Below are 22,407 nucleotides of genomic sequence, written 5' to 3' on the forward strand. Positions count from 1 at the left end.
AGGTGGAAGTGACAATTTGGCGACAATAGGACATAGAGTCTGAAGGACAGGATATATCAAGGTTGGTGTCCCAGGTTTACCCACCTGGTTGGTTCGTGCCATTTATGTAAATAGGGAATACCAAAGAATCAGGTACAGATGGAAGAGCATGATTTTAGTTTCAGACATAATGAGTTTAAGATGCTTTTGAGATATCCTAGAGATGCTTTAAAATAGGCAGTTATAGGGGCGCCTGGGTGGCTCAGTCATTAGGCGTCTGCCTTTGGCTCAGGTCATGATCCCAGGGTCCTGGGATCGAGCCCCGCATGGGGCTCCCTTCTCTGCAGGAAGCCTGCTTCTCCCTCTCCCACTCCCCCTGCTTGTGTTCCCTCTCTCGCTGTGTCTCTCTCTCTCTGTCAAATAAATAAATAAAATCTTAAAAAAAAAAAAGGCAGTTATATACAAGGGTGCGGAGCTAAGAAAAGAAGTCTAGTCCAGAGGGAGAAATCTTTACCTATAGAAACCTTGGAAGAAGATATCATTTCCCAGGAAGAGAGCAGAGTGAGAAGATATAGACCACTGATGTTTAACTACCTAGAGAAGATGATGAGTCTTCAAAGGAGCTTAAAGAATACTTCAATATAAATTAATTCTAAGCATAAGCAAATTACCTTTGGTCTCGTATTTTGTAAATTTTACTTATTTTCTTATTAGGTAGCATTCCATTATGTTACTTGTATTACTGAGGAAATACTCAGAGAATGACCTCTGTATTCCTAACAGAGTCTTCCTTAAAATTCAATTACTGCTCAGTAAATACTGCCAAACATTTCTGTCTTCTGCTTAATCTAGATCAACTTCATTACCTTGGGACTACATTTGACAACAGATAATATATAATACTCAAATCTACTTTCCTGTGTAAAGCTGAGTGAATGTTACCCAGGATATAATCTATAAATCTTCTAAGTAGTTCAGTTAATAACTCTGAAACACAGCCTATCCCTGTTTTGAGAGCAATTAGTAGAAATTGTAGTTCTGTGCACTATTTTATTCACTAACATCAGTTATCTCTATCTTATTTGATTATCAAATGTCACTGTTACTGGTATTATCCAAATAGTATAGAAGAGATGTCCATTTGAAAACCTGCTAGCCTCTATTTTATGCCTAAATAGGGAAATGAAATATAGACCTATTAAGTAAGTTATCAAAAAAGTTATCACAGAATAGATAATACCAAATAAGAAAATTCAATTAGATTATCACCTTATTAGAACTGACCCCTATTATGTAAAAGAAGTAACTGAGGAAAATATCAATGGAGTAAAAATGGAGTTGATAATTTTTTTAGGCAGGGAGGGTCAGAGGGGGAGAGAGAGTGAATCTTAAGCAGGCTCCATGCTCAGCATGGAACTTGACGTGGGGCTTGATCTTTCAACCCTGAGATCATACCTGAGCCAAATCAAGAGTTGGACACTTAACAGAGCCATCCAGGTGCCCCTGGAATTGATCATTTAATAATACTTGATGACACAATGTAAACAAATAGAGATGAAAATGTTCCTTTAAAAAATTTTTGGTAAAGTTAGATTAGATTCTTTATATATTGTAACTTAGACTGTGATACTTCATATAACTTAGATTCTCTATATATTGTTACTCAGAGTTATGATACATTACCCAGAAATGGTTATAAGTATACAAAAAATGCTTCAGTGTAGAACTGTTGCTTGCAGTTAAGTGTGGCCAACTGACTGAATTCTGGACAATGGAATGTGTGCAGGAGTAACGTATATATAAATAACACTTCAGGTATATTATTTATTATATATTATTCATTCTATAACCTTTTTCTGAGAGCTTAATGTATGTCAGGTACTGTGGAAACAAAAAACATTAAAAGCTTCCCTCTAAGACCTCCCAGGTTAATCTAGAGGAAAAGCAAATAAAGAGATTACTATAAAACTGTATTCTAACTGTATGACACAGGATGTAGTAGGAATAGACAGGAAGGGTCTCAGTGCAGACTTGGGAACACATAAGCAGAAAAGGTTTCCTGGAAGATGTGGTTACTAAGGACAAGCAAGAGTGGGTAATTAAAGAAAGGGGGAGATGACAGCCCAGGTAAAGAAATCTGGGTCATGAAGGTCTACTAAAGAGTTTAGATGGTTTTAAGTCTGTGGAAAGGTAGTGAAGGGTTTTTCAGCGAGGGAGTGACATGCTCCAATGTGCATTTTAAAAGAACAGTCTAATGGCAATATGAAAAATTAATAGGGTAAAAGAAGAATGACAACACCGGAGACCACGACTCAGGAGACTATGATTTAGATGGAAACTAATGACAGCCTGAATTTAACTCAGTGGCAATGGGAATGGAAAGAGCTGGAGAGGGAGCTGGAGCCGGGGATGGGAAGATGAGAGACACTTAAGAAATGATGAGACCGTGGCCAAATGTAACAAGCACGGAGGAGTGAAGTATGACTTTCACATTTCTGGCAGGGTAGTTTGATGAATGTGACGCTCGTGCATCAAGACAGTGGGAGAAAAGAGGAGTTTAGGTGTGGACATCCTTAGATTGAGGAAAAAATGTTAAACAGACATTTAGAAACCCAACCTCAAATACTTTATTAAAGTCAGGTTGTAGATATACTTTATTGTTTGGATGATTTTTGAAACCTTTGGTTTCAATAGATAAATGTGTATAGCAATGCTTCTCTGAGACTGGTCCACTTGTAGGCGTCTTTACAACTTGTATTTTTAAGCCTCACCCCTCACCTAATGACCTAGACTCTCCAGAAATAGTCTAGGACTCTCCGGTTAGTTTCTCAGGTAATCCTTATTTATACTAAAATTTACGAGCCACTGGTATATAAAGTGGAAATAATCTCAAGTACAGAACCCTGGGAAATATCAATATTTGATATTTGAGGTAGGGATTCTAGAAAGTTATATATCAAATTATTCACAGTGATGACCAAGGGATGATGAAATATGGAATTTTAAATTTTCTTCTGATCAAACAATTATATAAAAAATTTTAGAAGTTGACATTCTATTTTATTTTATTTTAAATTATTATTATTTTTTAAAGATTTTATTTATTTGACAGAGAGAGACACAGCGAGAGAGGGAACACAAGCAGGGGGAATGGGGGAGGGAGAAGCAGGCTCCCGGCCGAGCAGGGAGCCCGATGCGGGGCTCAATCCCAGGACCCTGGGACCATGACCTGAGCTGAAAGTAGACGCTTAATGACTGAGTCACCCATGCGCCCCGACATTCTATTTTAGTATAGGTGACAGACTTATAGTTCAAATAGACAGGTAAACCAGGCAGAAGAGACATTTACCTTTCTCTTTTTAAAAATAATTTTTAAATCAGAAAAAACTTATCTTTGAAACCACCCAAAATATCACATACGAACTGTGCAATGACAGGGTCCAATTCAGCATGTGACAACTACCAGAATGGCTGCCTTAAGTATCACAGAGAACTTAAAACAAGCTGAGTAGTTTTCCTAAGTAAAGTTGTTAATGTCCTTAAAACAACAACAACAACAACCCCCCCTCGCAAAAAAAACTTAAAAGGAATAGTACATTCTTGTATTGACTCCATAATTTCGCTTTGTACACTTCATGGTGAGAAACAGCTTTTATATAAAATGAATATAACTGACAGTACTAATAACACAACTGTTAGGTATTTAATTGACTTTAGTAAAAATGAATGTTAAAACTAGGATTAGGACTATGGATTCCAACTTTCAACCCCGCTTAAGTCAGGCACATTTCTAAAATTAGACAATCCATAAGATCATTTAGTAGCTTGGTTTTTAAACACAAATTTCCTATTTCTCCTCTATGATTTATAGCCAATTCACACTCCAAAATACAGAATGTTCTGAGGATGCTGGGTACCGCAGTAACCACTACACAAAAAACAATTTAGGCTTGTTTAACAAACTATTTTGTTTTATATTGAAATAGTAAAATAGCCATATTTTAACTCTGAAAAGTTTCAAAAGGCACTCATGTTATCAGAAGCATAAGACATTTTTCATTACCATGAGCTCGAAGTAAAGCTTCAGCAGTAAACAGTGGAGCCTGAAGCATGTCTGCAGTCTCCACAATAAGCATATCTTTCAATCTACGAAGATCCTGAGGCCTTAATCCTTCATATGGCTTTGAAAAGAAGAAAATCAAGTTAAGTTGGCTGTTATACTCTTGGGAAATCCTAAATGCCTATAAACAAATATATATGATAATCATTTAATTCAATCTTCCTGTTTCACTTTGATTACTGAAGTTAAAAAGGTCTGTGTGCTCCACTATCATGGACCTCAAACTACTGTTTCACAAGTCTTTTATAAGCTAGAAAGTGGAATGCCAAGGCTCATGCAACCTTATTATTCTAAAATAAAGGCACCATACTATAATGACAAACCATCTTACAATTTTAAAAATTTGGGTAATACAAAAAATAATTCGAAATAAAAACCTGTAATACCACCATTGAGCAATAATCATGACTAAAGTTCTCAAGTATTTTTATCCAGTCTTTGCTTTTTACAAACCAATTATATATGTAAATATATATGTTCATTGAGTTTTGTTTTTTTTTTTTTAAAGATTTTATTTATTTATTTGACAGAGACAGAGACAGCAAGAGCAGGAACACAAGCAGAGGGAGTAGGAGAGGGAGAAGCAGACTCCCCGCTGAGCAGGGAGCCCGATGTGGGGCTCGATCCCAGGACCCTGGGATCATGACCTGAGCGGAAGGCAGACGTCTAACGACTGAGCCACCCAGGCGCCCTGTTCATTGAGTTTAACCACTGAACCACCAAACATTTACATTTATTAAGATCTAATTTGGATTATTAGTGGCATTATATGATACTTCTTAATTAACCTGGGGAAATGTGACTATGCCATACTATTCAGAGTTCTTATCGTAAACATATTATCTCTCTTTATTCATGTGTTCATTAATGCTCTTTATATAGGTACTATAAATATAGTTTTCTTTATATAGGTACTATATTGTCTCAAGTTTTTTATTCTTTTGTTATCTTTTATCTTTGTTTGCTTTTAACAGAAAACATATAAAGAATATAAATTACAAGTGTTTCACTACTCAGAAACAATTACTGTTAACATTTTGGTCATACTTGTTTCAAGTCCTTTTTAAAACAAAATGAAACAAAAGAAGCAAAATTTTATACAGTAGTCTCCCCTCCACCCTCATCCATTAGGGAATGTGTGTCCCAATACTCCCCACCATGGATCCCAGAAACCATGGATAGTACTGAACCCTATATATGTATACTGTTGTTCCCTATACATACATACTTACGATAAAGTTTAATTTATAAATTAGGCACAGTAAGAGATTAACAATAATAAAACAGAACAATTATAATACACTGTAATTGTTGTACGAATATAGTTTCTCTCAAAATATCTTATGGACTGTGCTCACCCTTCTTGTGAAGTGAGATGATAAGATGCCTGTGTGATGAGATCAAGTGAGGTGAATAACATAGGCATTATGATATAGTGTTAGGCTACTACTGACCTTCTGAGGATATGTCAGAAGGAAGATCATTTGCTTCTGGATTGCAGTTGGCTGCAGGTAACAGACCGAGGGGACAAGGGGGAGGATTATGTAAAAGCTAAAATAATCCATGACATGTTTTCCCCATTACATTTCCCTAAGTCTCCCCATCCTTGCCTATGGAAATCACTATCATGAATTTGATGTATGGTTGTCATAACATTATAGCATAACATTATATATATTTAGACAATTTCCTTTTATTTTTACTCAATATTGTGTTATTAACATTGATGAATTATCTATTTCAATTCTTTTAAACAGTTGTTAACCAGCTTACTACAGTAAGCATAGACTAAAGGACAAAGACGAAAGCTTAAAAAACAGTAGAAATTCCCAAGAATTGAGGATGTCCTCTTGCAGCACGTATCACAGTCTCCAGAGAACTCTGGGCAATTAGCAAACCTCATCCATTTTAGCTGATTTACAGATATTTTAGAATAAGATACTGTATTTCTTGCTTCATTTTTGGGGGGGTATCGTGGAAACCATTTCACCAATTTTGTTTTTTTTAAGATTTATTTGAGAGAGAAAGAGACTGCACACGTAGGGGAAGGGGCAGAAGGAGAGGGAGAGAGGCAGAGCAGACTCCCCACTGAATGGGGAGCCCAATGGGGAAGGGAGGGGGCTTGATCTCATACCCCTGAGATTATGACCTGAGCCAAAACCAAGAGTTGGAGGCTTAATCGACTGAGCCACTCAGGCGCCCTCCTTTCACCAATTCTTATTTAACCACTTATGAATAGGATTCTATTCAATAGGGATAATTTTTCTCAGTTGATCTGACAAATTTCCTGACCTTTATAATCCCCAAATTACCATGTACAGTTTGCTTTTCAGCTAATTTATGAACCACACTTTCCCTTGCAAAAATCTAAGAAATCCTTTTATGGTTAAATTTATAGTACTCACTCCAGTATAGAACTTACATACTATGTAGAACATTACTTCTAAAAAATGTGTTCCAAGTTCAGACTTGGGATTCCAGGTACCTCTCCTGCCTCAGCAATGAGAATAGGTATTTCTTGATATTCCTAGTGGTGGCAATTGTATATTTCCTGGTATTATTTCCTAAATATTCTTTTTATTTTTTAAGTTTTTATTTGAATTATAGTTGACATAGAGTGTAATATTAGTTTCAGGTGTACAATGCAGTGATTCAACACTTCCTTATAATACCCGGTCTAAATGCTCTTTTTTAGATTAGCTATCATTCTACTTTATTTATGTGAGCCAAATGAGATTTGATTCTAGATAGGTTAAAAAAGAGATCGTATAAAGCAATCTACATAGATTTAAGTTTAAAAAAATTCAGTTTTAAATTTAGGTTACAATGGAAGAAAAATAGTTCTTGAAGGAGAAAGACATATTGCCTTCATGAACACATAACATATTCACTCCGAAATCTCTGCAACAGAACTGTAATTAGGTCATGTGAAGCATTTCAATACATTGCTCAGTCCCAAGTGGGCACTAGCCCTCTCTTCTGTAAGAAGGATTAAAATGAAGGTGCCTTTCTCTTTCTTGTTGCAAAGATAAACTGCTTCTATTTTCAGATTAAACACAATCTAGCAATAACCTTCAAAGCAGTCAGTACTGATACATAGAAAGAAAACGGAAACTAATTTAAAAAGGTAAGAGCAAATAAAAGTACCTCTTTTGCATCCGTGCATACTTCTGCTACCAAAATACCACTGAAAAAATATCACTGAAAAAATGTGAAAGATCCCAATATAAAAACTGTACCTCTTTGACTATCATGTATAAAGTGATAGCATCTTCAAAAACTTTCAGAAAAGACTATGACAAAGTATTTATGAAAGAAGAATTTGTTTTTATTTCTTTCCACAATGAAAACAGCTTTCCCCAATTATATAGGTAAAACATACTTATTGTTAAAAAACGAAAAACAGGTACTCATTTACCTAAATGTATTAGTAATTGCTTTAATTTTAGAAGATGTGAAAGGCACTTGGAACAAAGAGAATTATTTCCAATTCCTCCTAATATCAATCTCTCATTAGCTGATCCATGAGCTTAGCCTGGAAGAGAAAGTCTTAGGATTCTCAGACCTTTCCCCTTCTTTCAGTTTCCTCTCTTCTTACTCAGCTGCTCTCCCCTGGACTTAAGGCCTGGTCCACCCTGATCTGTACTTTGATCTAAGAGGAAGGCAGCTGCTCTCGCACAGTAGGCTAGACCTGCACACCAGGGAAGCCAGCTAAGGCCATGTCCACCATATGCGTTCCCTGTCAGAAAAAGAGCCTGAGTTTTCCTGAGTTATAAACTGGGAGAGGAACTGGGAGGCGGGAATTCTTTCGATGGCTTTCAGAGCAACATATTGTTTGTCTTCCCTTCATTTACCCACATACAGTCACACAGTCTACTCCTACAGAGCCTGACCCCAACTAGGTCCAACACTCACTAGTTTCTCTGTTCTGTCTGTAAAGGTTTATGTAAATTAAATACACTCTTCCCAGCCATCACTCCAACACATCACCTTGTTTTTATTTCCTTATAGCAGTTACCACTCTCACAAATTGTATTTACTTTTTAACCTTATTTATGTGCGTCTATATCGATGCTAGAACATAAGCACCTAGAGGGCAGGGGCTTATTTTTGTTCTTCACTGTATCCTCAAGCTCCTAAAACAGTGTCTGGCAGAGCAGTCAGTCACTCAAGAGTTTTGTTCAGTGATGGGATGAAGAAATAGATTTTATCCATTTATAAACTAATCTGAAGGAAAGAATTAAAATGTATCAAGAAGAAATTATAGAGATATAATATTATACAGTGTCCAGATCATTAACTGAATTGAGAAACTTAATTAAAATAGACACCTCGGGAATATGAATCTTTTAAACTACCTAATTATGTAGTTTAATACAATTACATAGCAGGCCATGTAAAACTATTAGCATAGGCAGGATAATCCAAAAGTTGATTAGGGTCAAAGCAGAAGGTATAAAATGAATTTTAAAGAAAGCATTGTTTTTTGGTATTATTTTTTTAAATTGTTATGAAACACACATTACTTAAAAATAACAATTTTAGGGGTGCCTAGGTGGCGGAGTCATTTAAGCATCTGCCTTCGGCTCAGGTCATGAGCTCAGGGTCCTGGGATAGAGCCCCATGTTGGGCTCCCTGCTCAGCGGGGAGTCTGCTTCTCCCTCCCCCTCTGCTTCCCCACCCCCACTTGTGCTTTCCCTCTCTCTCTCTCTCAAATAAATAACATTTTTTAAAAAAAACCCTATTTTATTTATTTTTTAAAGATTTTATTTATTTATTTAATTGACAGAGAGAGAGAGAGACAGCATGAGAGAGAACACAAGCAGGGGGAGTGGGAGAGGGAGAAGCAGGCTTCCCGGTGATCAGGGAGCCCGATGCGGGGCTCCATCCCAGGACCCCGGGATCATGACCTGAGCCGAAGGCAGTCACTTAACCAACTGAGCCACCCAGGCGCCCCCAAAAAACCCAATTTTATTTTATTTTATTAAGATTTTATTTATTTATTTTATATTATAAAATAATATTATATTTTATATAATATTATAATTTTAATATAAATATATAATATTTTATATTATAAAATAATAATATATTATTTTATATTATATTTATTTATAATATATTAAGATTTTATTTTATTTATTTATTTGACAGAGAGCCAAGCAGGGAGCCCGATGCGGGGCTCGATCCCAGGACCCTGGGATCATGACCTGAGCCGAAGGCAGACGCTTAACCATCTGAGCCACCGAGGCGCCCCCCAAAAAACCCAATTTTAAAATGTACAATTCAGTTCAACAGTGTTGTACAACCACCATATGTATCTAATTCCCAAACATTCTTACCATCCCAAAATAAAACTCCATACCCATTAAGGAGTCACTCCCTAGTCATTCCTCCTCCCTGACACTGGCAAACACTAGTGTGCTTTCTGTCTCTATGGATTTACCTAGTCTGGATATTTCATATAAATGGAGTTACTTAACATGTGACCTTTTTGTCTGCCTTCTTTTACATAGCACAATGTTTCTGAGATTGACCCATATTGTAGCATGTGTTAGTACTTCTTTCCTTTTTATGACTGAGTAATATACCACTGTATATGTATACCACACACTATTTATCCAGTCATTTGTTGATAGAGATTTGGGTTGTCTTCAACTTTTGGTTATTATGAATAGTGCTGCTATAAACATTTGTGTGTAAGTAGTTACAAAAGTATTGTTTTTTACATTTTGAAATAATAGACTAAAATAATCTAATATGGATTAAAACAAAACTATAAAACTAGAAAAAATATAGGGGCATATATTATAATATTAACATGAAAAAAATTCAGAAGCCATAGAGAAAGAAAAATTTACATCTGTGAATATCCTAAGTGAAAAATGTAGGATACAGAAAAATACACAAAGTTTTCTTGGAAAGCATTAAGAAAACACAATCCATAGGGAAAAAAGCAAATAAATAATCAATTCACAGAATAATCAAATAAATAAATTCAAATAGGTACCATTTGTCTAAACTAGCAAAAAATAAAAACAATGATAATATCTAATGCTAGCAGAAATGTGAGGAAATTCTTTAATATTCTTAATATTTATATTCTTAATATTCTTTAATATCTTAATATTTAATATTCTTTAATAAGCTACTAGAAGAAAATAAATTGATATAATCTTTTAGGACAGTTTAACAGCATCTTAAATGTATATATTTCAAGATCCATCAAACCAATTTCTACACATTTATAGAGAATATACTTTTAAAGTGTGTATACACATCCATTAACAATAATGATGATCATGATTATAATAGCATACATTTAGATAACACACATAATGACCCAGGTACTGTTCTAAGTATTTACATATATTAACTCATTTAAGGATCACTACAACTCTGTACAAAGTAGGGACCATTATAATCTCCATTTTAAGGAAGAAGAAACTGAAGCAGAGAGACTGAATAAACTACTCAAGGTCATATAATAAGTCAGTCATGGGGGTAAGATATGAATCCAGTCAGTGTGGCTTTAGATCCATGTTTTAAACCAGAATAATCACACAACTGGATAAAGATATGTATGTAACAAGTAGATATTCACTTTAGCCTTGTTTTTAATAATAAAAAATATCTAAATTCGTCAGTAAATGGCTAAAATATGTAGATCACATGTTCTGACTTAGGAAAGATGTTAATGATATATTGTTAAGTTGAAAAACTATTTTAGAGTTGGTGAGGATGTGGAGAAAAAGGAAGCCTCGTGCACTGTTTGTAGGAATGTAAATTGGTGCAGCCACTGTGGAAAACAGTATGGAGGTTCCTCAAAAAATTAAAAATAGAAATACCATATGACCCAGTAATTCCACTACTGGGTATTTACCTAAAGAACTCAAAAACACTAATTTGAAAAGATATATGTACCCCTATGTTTACTACAGCATTACTTACAATAGCCAAGATATGGAAGCAACCCAAGTGCCCACTGATAGATGAATGGGTAAAGATGTGGTGTACATATACATACCTGATGGAATATTACTCAGCTGTAAAAAAGGATGAGCTCTTGCAATTTATAACAACTTTGATGGATCTAGAGGGTATTACGCTAAGTGAAATAAGTCTGACAGAGAAAGACAAATATCATGATTTCACTTATATGTGGAATCTAAAAAAAAGCCCAAATGAATAAACAAACAAAAAGCAGAAAAATACCCATAAATACAGAGAACTAATGGTTGCCAGAGGGAGGGATGTTGGGGGGGCGGTGGGCAAAATGGGTGAAGGGGAGTGGGAGGAATAGGCTTCCAGTTGTGGAATGAATAAGTCACAGGAATAAAAGGTACAGTATAGGGAATCAAGTCAATGGTATTATAATAGCATTGTATGGTGACATGGTAGCAATTTATGGTGACCATATATTTGTAGTGAGCACAGCCTAATACATAAACTTGTTGAATCACTATTTTGTAGAACTGAAACTAATGTAACACTGTGTGTCAACTATACTTCAATTAAAAAAAATTTAAAAATATTTTAGCAGAACTCAATATACTATATGACCTTACTTTTGCATTCAACATTCTATATCACATATGTTTGCTTAAGTCTGGTAGCACACACAAGAAACTGTTACCACTGTGGGGGTAGAGTCAGAAAGGAGGAAATTTTTTATATTTTTTTAGCAATAAATGCTCATTATAACTTTTAAGAAATGCATGCAAATAGAAAAAATAATAATGGTAAAAAAATTATCCATAACCATGATTACCATTTTGGTATACTTCAATTTTCTCTCAATACATACTAGTCTTATCAAACTATTCTGTAACTTCTTTTTAACTCAATAGTTTATTATAGTTATATTAAGTTCATTTAGATCTTCAATCAATTGAAAACGAATACTATTATTTTCTGATTTACTTATGTTAAGATAGTATCTTTGATAAAAAAGCCTGAATATAGTCACAAATGTCTTTCAATTTAATCACATCACATTATTTCTAGAATATTATTGATCAAATGTTGTCTTCTGACTAAATTATTATATTATTACAGTAATAGTTTTTATGTCTGACTCAAGATGATGGATTATGAAAAGGTAGGCAGTATAGCAAATAGAGAAGTCAGAAGAATCAGGTTTAGCTCACTTTGATCCTGGTACATTATTCAACTATTTTCTGATTTATCTTCCTCACTTAAAAAAAGAAGGGAGCATAACTGTTATTGACTGTTACTGTGTAGATTCAACAACCATGTGAAAGTGCTTAGGACATCTGCCTCCCTTTCTATGTGTACTTAATCTGAATAAGCATTCCCATAAAATAACCTAACCTAAGAAACACAAAGGGTAAAGAAATATAAATTTCTGAATTCCAAGAAACTCAGTTCCTTTAACAATCTGGAATACATAAGTTCAAAAACTGTTGGGAATTCTTGGGGAAAAAACCCAAACAATACAATTATTTTTCTGAACACATAGAAACAATAGTTAGTATAAGTCCTTTTAGAATCAAGTTGGCATTGAACATGGAGGAACCAGAATAATTTGGGGAGGAAAACATTTATTGTGTCTTATAATTTACTTAATACTTCTATGGATGTCCACTGTGTCAGACACTGAAAATACTCTGTTGATTAAGGCAGTTATGATTCTGGCCCTCATGGAGTTGATAGTCTAATAGGAAAGAAAAGTAAAAAATGAATAAATACATAAAATAATTATAGCATGTGTTAAGTGTTATAAAAAATAGACAGGGTATTATGGTAAAGAATAATAGAAGGAGAGGGACCTATTTGTGAAAGAATAGTCCAAGATTGCCTCTCTGAAGAACTACTGAGCCAGCCAAGAGAAAAACTGGGAGAAGATTTCTGATATAGGAAACAGCAAATGCAAAAGCCTCAGTGTACTCTACGTATTATAATCAGAGCAAAATGAGCTGGGGAGAAAGATCTGAGATGATGTTGGGAGAGGTAGGTAGTGGTGAGACCATATAAGGTCTTGTATCTGAGCAAACAGTTTGCATTTTATTCTAAGTACAATGAAAAGTCACTGAGTAATTTAAGTGATTTATATGATCTAATTTAAGTTTAAAAATGTCTCTCTGGCTTATGTGTACAAAATGGATTCTAAGGGGACCAAAACAGAAAGAAGGAGGCCAGTTAGGAAACTCAGATGGAGAGGGCCTTGGAAGGTAGGAGTAGAGACCAGGAAGAGTAAATGGATCTAGATTATACTTCTGGAGGTAAAACTGACAAGATTCCCAGATTGTCTGGACATAAGAAGTGAGGAATCAAGAAAGCTTGACCATTTATGCTTGAGCAACTCAGTACGGAGGTACTATTTATTGAAACAAGAAAGACCCAAAGGAAACCAAAGAACAATGTCCCAGAAGCTAAGGGAACAATGTTTCGCACACATCAGCCTCTCTATTGAAATGTAAGTAAACAGGGATGCCTCGGTGGCACTTAAGCGTCCAACTCTTGGTTTCGGCTCAGGTCAGATCTCAGGGTCGTGAGATTGAGCCCTGTGTAGGGTGCCACGCTCAGCGCGGAGTCTACTTCAATTTCTCTCTCCCTCTGCCCCTCCCCCTACCCTGTGCACGGGGTTCTCTCTCAAATAATTAAAAATAAATAAATAAATAAGTAAACATATTTACATATGTTAGAGGACAGTTACCATTTCTAGGTTTTCTACCTGTATTTTCATATCATGGCTATGTAGATGACAGGGTGTTAATTAAGCACACTGCAAAGACCACATGAATTGGATTCTAAAGTAGAAAAATAAAATTTAACATGAAAGCCATATAATAAGATTAGTACTTATGAAAAGAAAAAAATCCATATAATTTTTTTATTAAAAAAAAAACAAATAAAACCTTACCTCTCGTTTGTCTAATGCAGCATATTCAGCTTCTATTTCTTCAGCTTCAGGATCTCGTGAGAATACCATTTGTGATTCTAGATTGAGAGCCAAATCTTTATGGTGTTGCTTTTCAGCACAATCACAAGGAGTGTCTTTATTTTCATTCTCAGCAAACAAGTCTCCTCCATGTTTTACTAAAAGCTAAAAAAGATTTTTTCAAAAATTTGCAACCACAGATTTAAACAAGTTATTTCATGCCACATATTTGAAAAAATTAACAATATAATGAAACACAACAAAAACATAAAAGTAAGTACTTGCAATGACAAAAATTATTTAGATACCAGTGGCTTTTGATTTTAAGACGGCAAGTCTTGTTTATTAGGATGATTTCCTTTGGTTAAAAACAATAACAACAAAAGCCAATTTATTACTTTAAAAAGAAATACTTAAACATTCTGTCCAATCAAAAAAATAAAGTTTTACTTAAAAATAAAAACATTTTATGGTTACTCAATGCTTTAGATTTTATAAATTTCCATAAATTTTCTTAAACAAGAACACTGCTGATACTGTTACTTTTACCACTAATGCCTGAATGCCTGACATGGCAGACAAAAGTTTTCATTTGTATCCTCATTATCCAGTCCAACACTGAACTGAAATTAGGATGAGCAAATCACTGAAGCAAAACTGTTTCCAACATTCCTCAAAATAAGTGATGAGAATAAGCACTAATAACCAAGCTGGGAAGACACTATATCAAACAATCTTTCAATTTTTATTTATTTATTTATTTTAAGATTTTATTTATTTGACAGAGAGAGAGACAGCAAGAGAGGGAACACAAGCAGAGGGAGTGGGAGAGGGAGAAGCAGGCTTCCTGCTGAGCAGGGAGCCTGATGCGGGGCTCGATCCCAGGACTCTGGGATCATGACCTGAGCCGAAGGCAGACGCTCAACGACTGAGCCACCCAGGTGTCCCAATCTTTCAATTTTTAAAGGTGGGATTTTGCCCAAAGAAATCTCACCTTAAAAATACATGAAAGAAAAAAAAAATACATGAAAGAGTAAAAACAAAACAAAACAAAACATGGAAGAGTGACTTGACTTGTTTACTACTGAGGTTTCTGATGGTTTTGCAAAATTTAATATGTTGTTACTAAAGGCTGTCGGTTCAAATTTCCCCATTATGTCTGCAGAGACATTAGGAAGGACATAAATGCCATGAGGACCATAATCTAGGACATAATCTACCTTAAAGAATATCCTGACAATTAGTCATGGAGCTGATTCTTTTATACAATTCAGTCATGACCATAATAACATAGTAACAGCCACCATTTATTGTCTTCTAAGTTCCAAGCACTATGTTAAGTATTTCAAATACACACACTTATTTATAAACAACCCCAGGGACATTATGATGTCTCAGAAAAGTTAAGTAACTTAACCAAAGCTACCCACCTATTAAGCAGAAGAACTGGGATTCACACCCAAGTTGGACCAATTTCTTATAACCGTAACTGGATATTGTACCGCCACACAGAATAGGCTGATCACATAAATTAAAATAGGTCAAATGTATCCTGGGTCCACGGTAAAGTTCTACTCAGATCTTACTTATGATCTAAATATGAATAGCTTTAGTTTTCATTTATTATGGCATCAAATAAAAAGGTAGTTTTCTTCCATATAATTTTATCTCCCCTCCCTCCAATAAACATAGAGATCTTCTTCTTACAAAGTTCCTTTATTGCTTTTGGAATTGGAATCCTTACGATTCCTCTGTAGTCATCCCAAGAGGCCTGATGAAATAAGGGACTTCTATCAATGTCGGGGCTGAGAGCCATGGGCTAATTTGACAAGCCCAATGGATATGACTTTAGCTTCTTGCTTGAGGCTGAGAGTATACCTCAGAGCTAAAACGGTTAAAAAAATTTTTTTTTAATTGTAAAAGCAAGCATAGAAACAAATCAAGAAGAATATGGCTAATGGCCACAAAGTGCAAAATATTTACTCTTCACACCTGGCCCTTTACAAAAAACAAACTTGCTAGGCATAGCTCTAAGCAGTCACTGTTGCAGCCACATTCTAGAGCCTGAGGGCAAGGTCATATTAGATGCTATTTACCACCCAGAACCTCTCTAGTCAAAGTCTGGGGATCAGTAGTACTACCTGGGAGTTTGTTAGAAATGCTGAATCTCAGGGGCGCCTGGGTGGCTCAGTTGGTTAAGCGACTGCCTTCGGCTCAGGTCATGATCCTGGAGTCCCTGGATCGAGTCCCGCATCGGGCTCCCTGCTCGGCGGGGAGTCTGCTTCTCCCTCTGACACTCCCCCCTCTCATGTGTTCTTTCTCATTCTCTCTCTCTCAAATAAATGGATAAAATCTTTAAAAAAAAAAAGAAATGCTGAATCTCAGCATAACCACCCAAACCCCTCCCACTCTAGGCCTCTGAATCCGAATCTGATTCTGATGTTCAAGAGATTCTTATGCACATGAAAATTTGAGGGGTCAGTCAGTTAAGCGTCTGCCTGTGGCTCAGGTTGTGATCTCAGAGTCCTGGGATCGAGCCCCGTGTTGGGCTCCCTGCTCAGCGGGGAGTCTGCTTCTCCCTCTCCCTCTGCCCCTCCCCCTGCTCTCTCTTGCACGCGCATTCTCTCTCTCTCAAATAAAGGAATAAAATCTTTAAAAAAAAAAATCTTGATAAGCAGTGACCCTAGACTACTACCTATGTTGCTGTTGAAATGGATATATTTATATGACCTAACATACTGAGGTACTGGGGACTTGTAGAAAGTCCACAGACTTACCATACCTTTAGCAGAGTCTATTACTGTTTTTAGCCTTTCTGCTTGCTCCACAGCTTAGCCAATCCTAACAGAATTAACTATTTGCTTCTGACTACTATGGAATTAGGAGAGCCAACTTCATTTTCTGGTTCTTTATTTAGAGTAGCAGAAAATGATTTCTGAAATGCACACTGGGAAAGCTTTCAAAGCCATGATTTGGTTTACTTTACAACAGATATTACCACAGAAGAGATTCTAAATATTAGCGAAGAAGATAAATCATCTTTAACTTAATGCCCCAGTCTTTAACAAAAGGAAAGACAACAAAATTTAAGAGGTTGTGCCATTCTGGAATATTGGTAAGGGGAACCTTCTTAAAAGGATATGCTGGAGTATAGACTGCATTCTTTGGCGTTTAAAAAAAATGGGTGTGTGAAGAGGGTATGTGTGAGAAGTCCTTGTTGAGAGTCACCGTTGAACATACTTGGAACTTGGGTGAGATTTCTTGACTTCATTGATAATCTGTCTTTGAAAGGGGTCCTCAAATGACTGGAGTGGAGGTGAAGTGACTACAAAGACCTGTATCTCATTGCTGCAACTGGCACCTGGAGAGAAACTCGTAACTGGTGATGAAATGCACGGTCCACGTTTGCAGCATTTGTTTCGGCAAGGAAAATCAGCATTGTGTACCTCTGGTACAGAAGCTAGCTAAACGGCAGTAGAGCTTGACACTGGAGCAGTACTTAAAAAAAGGGCTTCAGCTTACTGACATTTGGGGCATGAAGTTGGGAACACCAATAAGTGAAAGATGTATTAGGTAGGGATATTAGTGAACTGGATGCTGCAAAAGTCAGGGGTTTTGCTTTGATATAATAAGGGAGTTATATCTGGTTCTGAAGAGAGAGTTTTTAAATGCTTCAACCAAAACATTCTAACTATCATTTTCCTCACTCTTAAAGCAAGGAGAACTGAATATTCAAATGTGATTTTTAGCCTCTCTGGCACACTCGGTGGTACATAAAATGTTCTACCTTAAAAGAAACATCCAATTATCACTATCTCAACACATCTGTTCATTTATTTTGCCTTCCTTTCTGTTTCCAATCTCAGAGAAAGAGGGGTAGGACAGCCCCTAGTACATAAGACAAATCCCTTCCACCCCTTTGATCCATAATCTAAAGAGCTGGGACTCTGGACAAATCAATTAACTTCTTTAAGTCTCAATTTACACAGGTCCATCTGTAAAATGAGGCTTATATAATCCTGAGAAAAGATGTTACAAAACAAGATGACTGCTGAAGTCTGTTCTAGTTGAAAATTACCATTTCATCATCTCTATTTCCTGTGTGACCTCGAGCACTCCATTACCCCTCTATCTCCACTCTCTGACTTTCTAAGGGCTCCTGGTACAGGCGTTCTTTATCTTAATTCTGTTATCCTTCCAGTTACTTTCCTAATATTTTCCTTTCTTTCTCAGCCACATTTTTCAAATTAGTGACAGACACCCACTGTCTCTCTACTTCCTTAGCAAAAGACTCAATTACTCCCAGCAGTCTGACGTCTACCCTGACCATTTCACTAAAACAGTATTTCTGAAAATCATTAGTACTCTCAAATTCAACAGCCTCTCTTAGTGTTCTATTTGCTTTACCTCTTTGCAGCATGTCACATGACTGATTACCTCCTCCCCTTGAAATCTTCTCTTGGCATCCCTGACAGTATTATCTCAGTTCTCTTCTCTGCTTTTTCTATTTGCTTTATAGGCCACTTCTTTTCACTCGCTTTAAACACAGGCATTCTCCAAATGGGTGCTGTGACTTTAATTCTAATTTTTCTATAATCTAAAATATTTTCCTTGGATTTCTCATCTCTGCCTTATCTTGTTTTTAGTTACCAACTCCATGCAGAAGACACTCAATTCTAAATCTATATTCTTTACTCCCAAACAACTAGTATTAATTTTCAATAGCCTGAACACCATTTCATGTAGCTCATCTAAGACCTCAATCTCCATCCTTCTACATGAAAACTCAATACTGTCTCCCTTCCTTTCAACTAATTCCTTTACCTCATCTTACTTTTTAAATGTCTGTTAATTGTCAGGAGGCTTTAAAGTGACCCAGGTTCAAAACCATGCTCATTCTACTTAAAAATAATTTATTTTACCTTAAGTACAAACAACGATAGCAGATTGTTATAGAAAATGTGGAAAACCAATGAGAGAACAATTATATCACGCAAAGACAGCCTCCATTTTTTTTTTTAAATGCACACATTTTACTTTTTTAAGTAAGCTCTAAGCCTAATGAGGGGCTTGAACTCATGATCCTGAGATCAAGAGTCACGTGCTCTGTGCTCTATCTGCTCTGTGCTCTACCGACTGAAACAGCCAGGTGCCTCCATCATTTTTTTTTTAAAGATTTTATTTATTTATTTGACAGAGAGAGACACAGCAAGAGAGTGAACACAAGCAGGGGGAGCGGGAGAGGGAGAAGGGCTTCCTGCGGAGCAGGGAGCGTGATGCAGGGCTCGATCCCAGGACCCTGGGATCATGACCTGAGCGGAAGGCAGACGCTTAACGACTGAGCCACCTAGGCGCCCCAAAGCCTCCATCATTTTTAATCCTCAGTCTCCCCCGCTTTCTTGTATCAATTGACCAAGTCACCAAATGCTACCAGGTCCTCACAATGTCCCTTGCATCTGCCTTACTCTTTCTGTTTCCAGTACTACCACACAAATCGAGGCTCTTTATCAGTTCCTACCAGGACCAGTGCAATAATCTAATGCCTATCACTCCCTCTACTATGTTGGTTTTCAACCTTGGCTGCCCACTGGAATCATCTGAAGTTTCAAACACTAATGTCTGAGCTCCAACCTTAGAAATTCCAATTTTATTGATCTGAGATATGGTTTACACTACGGGATTTTTTTTTTGTATGTGCAGCCATGTTTACAACCACTATTCCAGCACTGTGTAAGAATCATCCGGGTAGCCTGATAGTCATATTGGGGGGAACCAGGGTGGGGATTAGATATATGTACTTTTTTATAAAAAGTGGTATGATTCCATTGTAGGTGTCCCACTGACTATGCTCTAAGCCAGGGCTTCTCAAATCTTAATGTGAATATGAATCACCATGGAATCTTATTAAACTACAGATTCAGGGGGTGCCTGGGTGGCTCAGAGGTTAAGCATCCAACTAGATTTTGGATCTGGTCATGATCGCAGAGTCCTGGGATTGAGCCCCACATGAGGCTCCCTGCTCAGTGGGTAGTCTGCTTCTCCCTCTCTCTCTACTCCTCCCCCTGCTCTCTCTCTCCAAAATAAATAAATAAAATCTTAAAAAAACAAAACTACAGATTCAGATTCATTTGGTCTGGGATGAGGCCTGAGATTGGGCATTTCCAAGAAGTTTCTAAATAATGGATGCCAATGCCAGTCTGAGGGCCATCCTTTGTGTAGCAAGGCTTCAAGAAACAGTTTTACAAGTACCCCATTCAAATCTATTGTACATAACAACCATTAGGCTAATCTTGCTATATTTGCTTTCATAATAGTACTTCTTTAATCAAAAATATTCAGTGGCTCAATATGCTATAAACAAATTCTAAATTCTTGACTTTGACATTTAGTATTTTCTACTTGGTATGGTCTCTATCTTCATTTTAAGTCATCTTTCTTATCATTCTTCTGCAAAATACTTTAACCTGCATATGTCTGAGACCTAGGACAGTGCTTCTCAAATTCTGACACGTAAACAAATAACCAGAAGGACTTGCTTAAAACATCTTGGAGTCTACCCCCACAGATTCTGATTTGGAATCTGGAGGCCTGGTGGGTCCAAGATTTCATATTTATAACAAACTCCCAGGAGTAACTGATGTTGCAGGTCTGAGGGGCATGTTTTAAGTATTCTCCTCCAAATACTGAAATCTTACCCACTCAAATCATACTAGTACCCATTAAATCTTCCAGGATAAGTAAAATTAAAATGGTCTTCCTTTCCCTTCAATGCCTATAATATTTACTGCCCAAATAATTAATATAGCCCTTAGCATCGTTAATATTTTGGAGGCAATAATGAAGTCATAACTTTCTTGAATAAATATTAGAAAACTGAGGCTCAGATAGGCAAAGTTACTAAGTTGTTGAGCTGGGACTACAACTTCTGTATTCTTTTCACTTTTAAAACTCCAGGTGCTAAGAACACACAAACTCTTCAGTCTGACCTGTGAATGGTTTTTATGGCTTTTCATTGAAGTGTGAAATGCTCTGATAGCTGCCAAAGTGTCAAATAGGCCTTATGGCTGTAATGGGAAAAGTGACTTACCACTTTTAGTTTTCTAGTGACTTCTATTTGATCTGACAATAAGAAGCTACACTTAAAGCTTTGAATAAGCAACTAGGACTGGGGTGCACAGGAAATATCTAAGATAATGCTCATTTTAAAAAATGCTTTTCACAAAGAATGAAACACTATCAAAAGCAATAACCTCTGCACATCAACCATTTATTGAATCACTATGACAGAAAAAGACTAATATAAATAAAATGAGTCTTAATGACTAGGCTGGCTCTTAGGGAAGTTGGCCAAGGGGAGAAAAATCACTGGGATTTTAATTGGGCCATGCTAATAGACCTAACCCATCATTCTTCTCCAAAGTCCATCTGTATTCCAAAGAAATAGAAAAACAAAAACTCAGCAACTAAGAAAAAAGTGTATTATTTACTATACTAAATTCTTCTAAGATTTGTTTTAACAGAGTTCCATTTTTATGCATTGGGCATCTATTACACGGCATTTTAAAAATTTTTGTATAATTAAAGCATATAGGACTTAATGCATAAATGTTATTTTATATGTTTAAAATACGCTTCTGAAGTGTGGAGTCATCTTTGCTTTCCTCTTCCAATTCTTTGCATAATACAGGGGTCCAGTGCAAACTGTGGGCCAAATATAGCCTGATGCCTGTTCCTATATAGTCGGTGAACTAGAACTGCTTTTACATTTTAAATGGTTGAAAGAAAAATCAAAAGAATATTTCATGATATGTGGAGATCAGAAGAAAGTCAAGTGGGAGTATCCATAAACAGTTTTATGAGAACACTGCTATACTCATTTGTTTACGTACTGTCTATGGCTGCTTTCAGGCTACAATGGCAAAGTTGAGCAGCTGTCTAAAATATTTACCATTTGACTTTCACAGAAAAAAGTTTGCAGACCTTTGGAATGATTCTTTAAAATACGAAAAAATTAGAATTAGATGGGCTTAATTTAGTTTGTCTTTAATAAATGTTTAACATATAAGCATTTTTAACTTTCAAACAATTGCAGCCCATTCCTCTCTGTGTTACTTTTATCTCTTAAATAATTCTGAATCATTAATATTTGTGAAACGCCAGATTTTCCTACTTAAGGAAGTTCTTTTTTTTTTTAGATTTTATTTATTTATTTGACAGAGGAAGACACAGTGAGAGAGGGAACACAAGTAGGTGGAGTGGGAGAGGGAGAAGCAGGTTTCCCACTGAGCAGGGAGCCCGATGTGGGGCTTGATCCCAGGACTCTGGGACCATGACCTGAGCCCAAGGCAGACGCTTATACACCAAAGTGAGGATTCAACGTCAGCACTTGGTGTTAGAGAGTAGT

The 22,407-nt window shown here is 36.3% G+C and overlaps 1 protein-coding gene across 8 annotated transcripts in view; it reads right to left on the minus strand.

Moving 5' to 3' along the window:
- Window positions 1–22,407, minus strand: part of ANKIB1 (ankyrin repeat and IBR domain containing 1) — a 146,424-nt gene that overhangs the window by 58,161 nt on the left and 65,856 nt on the right. For 6 of the 8 annotated variants that reach the window (XM_064575290.1, XM_064575291.1, XM_064575289.1 and 3 more), the window contains 3 exons: window positions 13,986–14,168; window positions 5,554–5,604; window positions 4,043–4,160 (listed from right to left, as the gene is read on the minus strand). In XM_064575290.1, coding sequence (XP_064431360.1) covers window positions 4,043–4,160; window positions 5,554–5,604; window positions 13,986–14,168 — 352 coding nt within the window. The remainder of the gene's footprint in view (window positions 1–4,042; window positions 4,161–5,553; window positions 5,605–13,985; window positions 14,169–22,407) is intronic. The other 2 variants (XM_045864727.2, XM_045864726.2) reach the window with 1 other exon arrangement.

Source organism: Mirounga angustirostris, unplaced genomic scaffold, assembly GCF_029215605.1.
Source record: "Mirounga angustirostris isolate CCGP_5_RB_7025 unplaced genomic scaffold, mMirAng1.0.hap1 SCAF_12, whole genome shotgun sequence".
NCBI classification, from domain to species: domain Eukaryota; kingdom Metazoa; phylum Chordata; class Mammalia; order Carnivora; family Phocidae; genus Mirounga; species Mirounga angustirostris.